This window comes from Nuphar pumila, chromosome 3 (genome assembly GCF_984573655.1).
Source record: "Nuphar pumila chromosome 3, dmNupPumi1.hap1.1, whole genome shotgun sequence".
NCBI classification, from domain to species: Eukaryota; Viridiplantae; Streptophyta; class Magnoliopsida; order Nymphaeales; family Nymphaeaceae; genus Nuphar; species Nuphar pumila.
Genome location: NC_143251.1, coordinates 136,034,197 through 136,044,821, shown reverse-complemented (window position 1 = coordinate 136,044,821; position 10,625 = coordinate 136,034,197). Strand labels below are relative to the sequence as shown.

Here is a 10,625-nt window from a genome sequence, read left to right as displayed (position 1 = left end):
GAGAGTAAAATGACTAATATGATTTGGAATCACACGAGGGATTCCATCTCACGTTTGCTTGTACATGAGAAATGGGTCAAATGAGAATATTTTCCCACATTCGATTCTTCTTGGGATTAGAGTGATGGCTTGCCTGGTGGGTGTTCTTTGCGGCCTAGAGCACTCACCCAGAGTTTACTCTCTAGGAGGCAAGGCCAATTAAGTGAAAACTCTTACTAAGAAGGTTCCTTGTCATTAAAAAAAATCATATATTTTTTATAGTATTTTTGACTATTTCAAAAAGTTGAATGTTAATGATGTTATATGTACTTGTGTGGTGTGGTTCTAAAGCGCAGTATGATTTGTTTAAGATGCTAATAGGTTTAATCATCTCATGATATAAAGTTTCTACTTTTTGTGATTACGATGATTTAAGAATAGTCCAAAACATTTGATGCTGTTGAAGGCACATAAGTACATAACTATTGAGTTGAAAATAGCTTACATCAAATATTTTGCTTACCACTGAGGTGGTATGCCATGTGGTAAGAGGGGTCCTGTGTCAAGCTGAAGGCCCAGAATCGAATCCCTCGGCTACATGGGGGCATCTGTTGTTCTGGTAGGGGTCGGCCTAACCCTTGCCTTTCAAAAAAAAAATATGTTGGCTTATATAAATACATATAAGAGATAAGATTCAAAATGATTATTAGAGAGAGAAGGTTCAAACTGATTATTAGAAAATACCGGTTCGCTTATATAAATATATATAAGAGAGAGAAGATTCAAACTGATTATTAGAAAACACCGGTCGAGCTTACACTTTACACAAACTGCAGCCGCGTTATTTTTGTCTTTCAATGCTTTCCCTATCAGTTTCATATGACACAAAATCGCCTCTTCTCCCCCTTCCACCTCTTGGGACAGAGACTCAATAAAACAAAAGAAACAAATGTGCCACCTTGTTTCTCCAATTCCTTTTCATTGCCTGTCTCTAATGTTATGCACCGACTCCGACTCCGAATCGTAGGCCACGGACCTTGGCGTCTCCACCATATCGTCGCCTGACGGCACGAGGCTGCCGATCCGACTGTACTGCTGTACCACCAAGACCGACGCGTTGATGGGGAACTCCGACGACGCCAGGAGCGAGCCCACGGGGCCGAGCTCCGCCGAGTCGGTCCTCTCGACCAGGGCCTCGGTCCGGGCCGATCTCCCCACCAGGATGAGGTTGCACCGCGCGTGCTCCTTGATCGCGGCCACCGTGTCCGCCCTGCCGGACACCTGCCTCTCCACGTAGTTGATCGACTCCGAGGAGAGGAGCTTCCCCTTGAACTCGGTCAGGAACTCCTCGTCGGCGGACCGCTCGTCAACGTCGACGGCGATGCGGACGCTCCCCCGGCGGGCGACCACGGGGGTCTCGACGACGAACCGGACGACGGTGAGGCTGATTCCCGGGTGCTCCGCCATCCGGCAGCCGTAGGCGAGGGCCTCCCGGTCGTCGGGCCCACCGAAGAAGAAGGCGGCGATCGAGTGGGAGACCTCGCTCGCCGAAACTTGGGTGGCGCCGCCGAGCCCGCGGTCGACGAGGATGGCGACAGAGCAGGGCGCGTTCTCCAGCACCCTGACGTTCACCGAGTGGAAGGCGGAACCTGCGGGCTCGAAGGCGCCGTCGAGCCGCTGCTGCTTGTGGTAAGGGAGGATGATGATGGCGGCGCGCTTCTGCTCGGCGCTGGTGCAGATGTCCTCGTGCATGTCGGCGAGATCGGAGATGGCGGTCATGGGGCGGACGGTGACGCTGCTGAGCTGATGGTAAGCCTCGAAGGCGACGACGATCTGGTCAGAGTTGGGGCGGACCTTGTTCCAGAAGGGGAGACCATTGTTGCGGGCCTTGTGGACCATGAGAATGGCGGAGGGTCGCTCGGAGAGCTCCATGAGGTGCATGGCGTAAACGCAGACGGGGCGGCGGCTGCGGGTGCCGCGGGAGGCCTCGATCATGTTGATGACGGTGGGGACGTTGCGGGCGCTTTGGAGGCAGGCGAGGATGCGGAGCTGGCTCTCAGGGTTCTTGCGCTGGATGGTGCGGTGCTTGTAGGGGGACGACTTGCGGGCCGGCTTGTAGAAGGCGGTCACCAGAGGGGTGGTGATGAAGGTGGTGAAGAGGGCCATCAGCACCATTATGGCGAATGTCTGGTCGTTCAGCACCTGTTTTGGCAGGAACCAGGAGTTGGAGCCACCCCCAAACAACAAACAAAATGAGAATGTGCACCAAAAGAAAACTCGGTGGATTCCATATTGCAGCACAATTAATAATAAACGATACGCGGTTTAATAGCTCCAACGAGCACTGAGTTGGGCGTTTCTTTTTATCGAGAGAGAGAGAGAGAGAGAGAGAGAGAGAGAGAGAGAGTTGGGTCTCTTCCTTCGAGGAGCATCTATACCAGGGAGTGGTGAATGTGATCTACAGTGCCTGACAAGACATAATGAAAGGGGACGAAAACAAAACAGTGATATTACACATATAAGAGATATTGTTAAGCATGGTGGTTTGGGGTACTACTAACCAAGTTTGGATTGAGAAATACAAGAATGGTAAGCACAAAAGGAAGAAAGATGGATGTCAGGCACATGGGGAGCACAGCTGACTTCAAATGGCATATTAAAATCCATTGTGTATGTTATTACGCAGCACGGCAGTTTAGTAATTTCATTATACATCACGGCTAAGTTGAGTTTTTTTTTAATAGTCTAAGGGATTCACCCCCTATCACCCATCATCACACATTGGATGGCTTTAGGTTGATAAAACCCATGGTGGTAGCAAGGGTACCACCACTAGGCAATAGAGAATTTAAGATAAAATGGATTAAGTAACCCACATGATGGTAGAGCGCACTCATGAATTCATCACGGATGCGAACGGCATCATCGGCGCTGCAGCTGTGCATGCACCGTGTACAAGCAGTTTGCCTCCTACATTTTTTTGGATTTATAACTCAAACAAATCTCACTCAGCATGAAGACCTGATCCGGCAAGCTCAGCCTACCATGACGACCAGTCTTCAAGCCGGCAGCATAAAATTTTGAGGCTAGGACCTCTGCCCCCAAGGCCTATGCTACGCATTGGCTTGCGCACAGGGGCGATGCTCATGAGAATCGAACCTGGTTTGCCTCATACGTGCCAACACTTTTTTTATACAGCTCTTTTTTCTCTCTGTTTGGAGTTCAACTAAAGGCTACTTTAACCCCAAGGGGTTTGGTGCAGAAGGAGATTTGGTCACTAGACGGGCGCTCAGGGTTCCATTCTCATAAGTGTCAAACTCTTAATGAAATCAAGGGATAAAAGTCAAGGGTTAAGTCGTTGTTTATCCTTTTCTCAGCGAAAAACCATAAAACTCGATGAAGGCAAGGGTGCGTCACGGATTTACACCCTTGGAAAAAGCGACCGCAATTACTGCAGGCACAGGGGCGGTGGCCTGAAATATCGAAGAGGCCAGCCGGCCATGGGCAGTCATAGCCAGAACGACCCGAGGTGGTTTTCCGGTCGTTCGTAAAAAAAAAAAACTAAAGGCTATTGTTCACGTACAAAATCACGTAACCAAAAAACAACATGAAATAGATGGATATCAATACCTTCCTATCCTTTCCGATGTTGAGGACGATGAGCTCCACGAGCCCCTTGGTGTTCATGAGTAGCCCGAGCGCGATGGCCTCCCGGAAGGGCATCTTGCACGCCATGGAAACAACGACGGTGCCGACGATCTTGCCCATGCAGGCGGTGAAGATGACGAGCACGAGGAGGGCCCAGGACAGCCCTCCTCTGATGGTGGCGACGTCAGTCTTGAGGCCGCTTGACACGAAGTAGAGAGGCAGGAAAAGGCCCGAGACGATGTCCTCGATCTTCTCCACCAGAACGCCGGCGAACGGCCCGTCCTTGGGCACGATCAGCCCGACCACGAACGCCCCGAAGAGCGCGTGTATCCCGATCATGTCCGTCACGAACCCCATGGCCAGCACCAGCGTCAGCGTGAGGCAGACGTAGATCTCCTTCACCGGCTCCCCTTGCGTGCACCTCCGGGCCATCCAGAAGAGCGCCGGCCGGACGGCCATCACCGCGAAGGCGACGAACCCAATCCCGCAGAGCAGCACCCACAGGGAGATAAGAGGCGACTTGCCTGAACTCGAGAGGGCGATGGCCAGGGCGAGGAGGATCCACGCCGCGACGTCGTTCACGGCCGCGGCCGACATCGCCATCCGGCCGACGTCCGTAGTGAGGAGCTTGAGCTCGGCGAGGATGCGGGCGAGGACTGGGAAGGCGGTGATGGAGAGGGCGACGCCCATGAAGACGAGGAAGGGAGGGCCGCTCACCCCTCTGGCGACGGTGTGCCTCAGCACAAAAGAAGTTCCGATGCCGAGGACGAACGGCAGGCTGATTCCGGCGACCGCGATGCCGAGCGCCTTCTTGCCGGTCCGGCGGATGGCCTTCGGGTCGAGTTCGAGCCCGACCAGGAACAGGAAAAACAGCAGCCCGATGTTGGCGAGGGTGTCCAGCACGGTCAGGCTCCGCTTCGGGAAGACAGCGTGCAGGTACGCCGTGTTGCGGCCCAGCGCCGATGGCCCCAACAGGATACCTCCCTGCATCCATCTCATCATATTATTGATCGTAAGATCATCGCTTGATATTTTCAACAGTAATCAACATTCACCAAGAACAAACAATAAAAGAGGGCACGCTCTTTGGTTGAGCGAGAGAGAGAGGTGGGGTAGGTGTTGTGCTCACGATGATCTCGGCGATGACGCGGGGCTGGCGCATGGGCTTGAGGAGGAAGGCGAGGGTGCGGGTGAGGACGACGACGAGGCAGATCTGGACGATGAGGAGGGGCAGGGCGTAGTCCAAAGGATTGCTGTCCTGGAACGCCCCGTTCGATGTCGCCGCCATCGGCGCCGGGCAGACCGTCGCGTTCGCCATTGTTATTTGATCCTCCTTAATTCGCCTACCCAACGATCGGAGACTACACGGACACGACTCGCTCTTCTCCCTCTGCAAAGAAGAAAAAATGAAACGAAAATTCAGAATGTTAGGGTTTCCGTGGAGAATAGCGGGAAAGAAGAAATCGATTGGCAAAAGATGAAAGTAATGGTTACTGGTCGTTTGGTTCGATGGAAACCGTTGATTCGGTTGCGAAAACTATAACAAAAAAAGAAAGAATAAAACAGTAAACAATAATAAGTATTTATTTCACGACGAAGAACAAGAAGAATACCAAAGGATTGTTTATCCAAAAATGTACCAAAGTTTATCTTAAAAGAACAAAAACAAATCGTTTTTTCTTAAAGATCATAGCAAAAAAAAAAAAAGAGAGGGATAGAGGAAATCCAAAACCCTAAACGAGATCAAAAACACTAATGACACGATCACAGAATCCCTTCTTTTTCTTCGTATCAAGGACTATCACCCAAAAACAAAAACCTAGCACGAAATCTCCATCCATCCACACAACAAATCTTTAAAAAAATACCCAAAATTCGATTAAAAAAACAAAACAATCCCTCGTCCAAAGAAAACTAATGAAAAAATAACAGCATCGGAAAGGAAAAAAGAAAACCTTTTCCTAAGAACGAAAGGAGGAAAAACCTGAAGCAAGCGATGGAACTCCTCCTTCCCTCTTCTTTCAATAGAGAAAGAGATTAAAAAAAAAAAAAAAGAGGAAAAAGAGAAAGCGTTGGAAATCAAAGGAGGGAAGCACAGAGAGAAAAAACCACACCCTGATTTCCACAAGGAGATTTGGACGTTGATAGGGAACGTTTCTGGCTAAGAGGAAGGGACGTCAGGGGATCGAATCCCCTACCCTTGCAATCGGTATTCCCAGCTGGATCCCTAACGATGTGAAAATCACCCACCCCCTCCTTTATTTATAGCCCCGCTATTCCGCAGTTCCCATCCGTCTCCAGATTCCGAGTTGGTGTGGGAAAGTCGCGACAACACGCGGACTAAATAGGATTGGTTTTCACCGGTATTACGAAGTTGCCACCATGTGGAGAATGACCAAAATGTCATCTGAAGTTTTTTTGGAAGGGCATTAAAATTGTTGAGCTAGGTGGATAAGTCATGAGACTCATGACTCATGAATATGAGTAGGGGTGTCAACGGACCTGGTTTACCCCGACCCGACCCTAACCAAACTCTGATAAATAATAACACTCGATTAAGAATTGAGTTTTGACCCGAATGTCCGATTAATACATGCACCCGTGTATAGTTTGTGAAATTTTATACCAGCCCCGGACCTGAGTCGAGTTCCTATTAAGACCCGCAAATTTTCAATGTAAAAATGGTAAAAAATATGGTTTTACCGGGTATAGTTCAGGTTTGGTTCATGTAGTTTTTATCAAGTTCAGGTATGGTTTTTCTTATAGTAGACCCGATTAGAACCAGGTTCAAACCTAATATCATACCAAAAAATCAGGTCTAAGTCTGGTTCCACCTGAATCCAAACCAAACCCCACCCGTTGACACCATACATGATCATGAGTGCTACCGTTTAGGATATTAGTAAAACCATATTAGGATATTTTTAAGTGGATTAAAATAAAACAATATTTTTGGGGGGAAATGGAAGTTGTCGTTTTTAACCATGGGTTTGCCTTGGGATGGTTGTTGTAACCAGTGTTGTGAGAGGCGTACGCCTTAGAGGCGAAGCTTAAACAAAAAGTAGTGAGGCGCTATGCATCATGTTCACCAGCCAGAAGGGAACCTCGCCATCGATGATGTTGCTCTGAAGGTCGAGGACTTGCAGCGAGCTTGCGACCCCGCCGGTCACATTGTTCTCTGGCGGAGCGATGCTGGTGAGCTTGTTAAACCCAAAATGCAAGATTCTGAGCAGTGGCGGTGAGGAGCCGGAGGCGTTGAAGAAAAGCGAGGACGGGAGCACGCAGGAGAGGTTGTAGTGCGAGAGAGAGAGAGCACCTGAAGGTTCGGAAGCCGGCCAATCCCTGTCGAAATCTCGCCGCTAAGGTCATTGTCACGGACGCTGAGGTGGCGAAGAAGGGAGCAATTGGCAAAGGACATTGGAATGGTTCCTTGAAGTAGGTTTTCGTCAAGCCACTCTCTCCAAAACTCGCTGGAATCTCCCCGATCAGCCGATTGAACGAAAGGTTGAGCAGATGCAACACGCAGGCAGATACATTGGCCAGAATCTCTTCGGAGAGCGAGTTAGACGAGAGATCGAGGAACCGGAGGCTCGCCGAAAGGTCTCCAAAGGGGATTCTCCCTGTCAAGAGATTTTGGGCGACATTGAGGATCTGCAACTCGGTGAGGTTGAAGATTTTTGACGGGAGCATTCCGGAGAGGGCATTGGATTGGAGGATTATGGCGCAGAGGATGGAGCACCAGCCGATAGAAGGGAGAATGGTGCCATTGAGGAGGTTGGACCGGAGGCTGAGCTTTTGGAGGCCAGAGAGGAGGCCAAGCTGAGGGGAGAGGGGGTCCCTGGAGGCAGAGGCGAGGGAGGTGGAGCTCGGTGATTCGGTCGGAGATGCAGACGACGCACGATGCCTCCGCCAATCGCAGGGCGCCAGCGAGGAGGAGGCGTTCCAGTTGGAGAGCGCACCGAGGGGGTCCTGGAGGCTTCGAGGCTTACACTTCAACGCCTCGAGGCTTACGCCTCGCTTCGCCTCATAGCATTTAACAACCTTGGTTGTAACCTATTGCTTTGCATTTCTGGATCGGGCCATCTGGACTTGGTGGGTTTGAAATTAGTGGGGGCTTCAAGATAACATGCTTGTTTTGGTCACAGGTGAGAAAATAAAAGCTTGAGAAAGTAGGTGCGATTATTGGTCAGTCACAAGGTCAACCTTGTGACCAATTTTTATAACATTCACGGCAGAAACTGGCGAAACAAAAATCATACGCTTGGCAATCACAATCAACAACTTGTATTTTTTTTTTTATGTTTCACGAACGTTGATAAGCCATTGTGATTGTAATTTACAATCACAAGATCCAAGAATCACATGAAATTACAAACGTCAACCTTTCTTCCAAAGTGCCAGACCCATTCATGGATGAAATTTGGGTTGGGTATTCGTGTGTGTATATATATATATATATATATATATATATATATATATATTATGAAAACTGAAAATACGAAAACTAATGTGTGAACCGCAAATTTTATGGATTTTTTGTTCTCTTGTCTTGAAACTAACTGTACGGATGTGATCTGCATGTTTGGTTTTATAAGAATCTGTTCGTGAATCGTCCAATTTTGATGCACAAATGAGTTTTTTTAAGGCTTTAAAATCAATGGCTCATAATCTTCATAAATATTTAAACATTCAAAAATCACATTTTTTTCAACGATCCAATTGTTGATTCCTAGCAAATTCACCATGCCAAGCACATCAACATGGTTGGATTTGCAAAAAAAGTGTTGAAAATGCTCATATTTCTAGTTCTCATATCTAAGTTCTCTTTATATATATATATATATATAGTCACTAAAATATGAGAATTAATGTGTGAACACCATACAGATGTGATTTACATGCTTGGTTTTATAAGAACCTGCTATTGAATCATCCAATTTTGATGCATAAATGAGTCCTTTTTTAAGGCTTTGAAACCAATGGCTTGTAATCTTAATAAATATTTAAGCATTCAAAAATTATATTTTTCATCAAAAATGCACGATCCAATGGTTGATTCCTAGCAAATTCACCATGTCAACTATATTCACATGATTGGATTTACAAAAAAAAAAAATATTGAAAATGCCCATATTTTTAGTTCTCATATTCTAGTCTCTCTCTCTCTCTCTCTCTCTCTCTCTCTCTCAGAGAGAGAGGGGGATTGAAGAAATAAGCCCGTGACAAAAACTGTGATTGAAGAAATTACTAGAAAAAAAATGAAAATTTGATATAGTATAGGTCCAATAAGTTAACTCTTTACAGATCCTAGGTCTAATCGGGACCCCTTTCATGGAAAATGAGCTCATGCCAAAACAAATTCCAAGTCTAAAATTGGTTGATAATTACTGTCAGGAAACGCCATCACTCTGAAAATAACCAACTCTGATGTTTAATATTGTTACTACTGGATCTATACCTTATTATCATTTTCAGTAGCATCTTTTTATTTTCGGTAACACCAATAATTTTCCCCTTTAGCTTTAACAATTTTTCTATGCATTCTCAATAAATTTAGTTACAAAACAGAATAAATGAGATTTTATTCATAGCCACAAATGTTGCCATTGGAAAAGCGAGGGAAAATCTCGCTATATTTTCAAAATCTGGGTTTTCTTGGAAATGTATCGGTATAAGAGAAAACAAAAAAAAAGATAGCAAAATTAACTTGGTATAATAAATTTGTGAATAAAATATTTTAATGTGATTTTAACATTACATTAATGCACTAAAACCTGATGTTTCAAAATAAGCATTTTTAAAATAATAATTTTAGCCACAAATCTACACTAAAAATATTGAATTAAACTCAAGATGTTTTCAAAATGTCTAGGACATTTGTGACTGATTTTACTCATCTATTTCTTCTTCCGTTAGCTCTCTCTCTCTCAAAAAAAAAAGTGGGAGGATATATATATATATATATATATATATATATATATATATATATATATATATATATATATATATATATATATATATATATATATATATATATATATATATATATATATATGACATAATAGAATCAGACTAAATTGAAAATTAAGTTGAAAGATTAGCATATATATATATATATAGGAAAACCAAAACCTCCCCAATGGAAAACCATCTCAAACATCCCCAATGGATGTTTTATTGGATTTTTTGTGTTTTTTTTTTCAAAATTCTGACCATACAGATGTGATAGATATGCTTGTTTTTATAGGAATCAGTTCTTGGAGTATTTGATTCCAATGCATGGATAGGTTTTTATAAGTTTCAAAATTAACGGCTTACAATTTTTATAAATTTTTGAGGGTCCAAATACCATTTTTTCTATCCAAAATTCATGATCCAAGTGTCTATTTATAGTAAATCAATCTGTATGGTCAAAATTTTGAAAAAAAATGCCAAAAAATCTTAGTACATCACTCGCCATTGATTTTTTGCAACTCTTGAGAATTTGTTTACCCATGACAATCGCATTATCCAAGAAAAGATTTTTCCTAAAAAAGCCATTGCTCACATATGTAGGTTTAATTCACAAAAAATGCAAACGACATAACAACTAGGCATCATGTGGATATATAATATATACCAATAACCTTATTAATAAGTTTGAAAGATGCATCTCTATCAGCAAGCTTCTAATAAAGATTTGAAAGTATGAAAGAATCAAGTGTTTTAGCACTTTGATAACTATAGAGCCAACTATTAGCGTAAGTGGATCGGGTTGGATCTTAGCTAACCTGACTGAATAATCTATCAATCGACTTTCTAAATACCCGACCATACAATCAATCGACTTTCTAAATACCCGAACATAAGTTAGACACTGATGAGTCATTATGTGCCTAGATATCCCAGTTTGCTCGTTAATTTTGCCACTACAAAGCTTACCGGGTCCGAACCAACCAAAAAGTAAATCACCACCGATATCAGACCTAAGAAGTCACGTTGAACCTGACCCATCTTCC

At 44.8% G+C, this 10,625-nt stretch overlaps 1 protein-coding gene across 1 annotated transcript; it reads right to left on the bottom strand.

Moving 5' to 3' along the window:
• Positions 1 to 735: 735 nt before the first annotated feature.
• Positions 736 to 5,843, bottom strand: LOC149843972 (cation/H(+) antiporter 19-like). Its single transcript, XM_090002007.1, has 4 exons — positions 5,742 to 5,843; positions 4,757 to 5,017; positions 3,610 to 4,611; positions 736 to 2,181 (listed from the first exon to the last, which is right to left on the bottom strand). Exons 2-4 carry the CDS (start codon positions 4,943 to 4,945, stop codon positions 958 to 960), a joined length of 2,415 nt encoding a protein of 804 aa, XP_089858133.1. The 5' UTR covers positions 4,946 to 5,017; positions 5,742 to 5,843; the 3' UTR covers positions 736 to 957.
• Between the last annotated feature and the right edge of the window lie 4,782 nt (positions 5,844 to 10,625).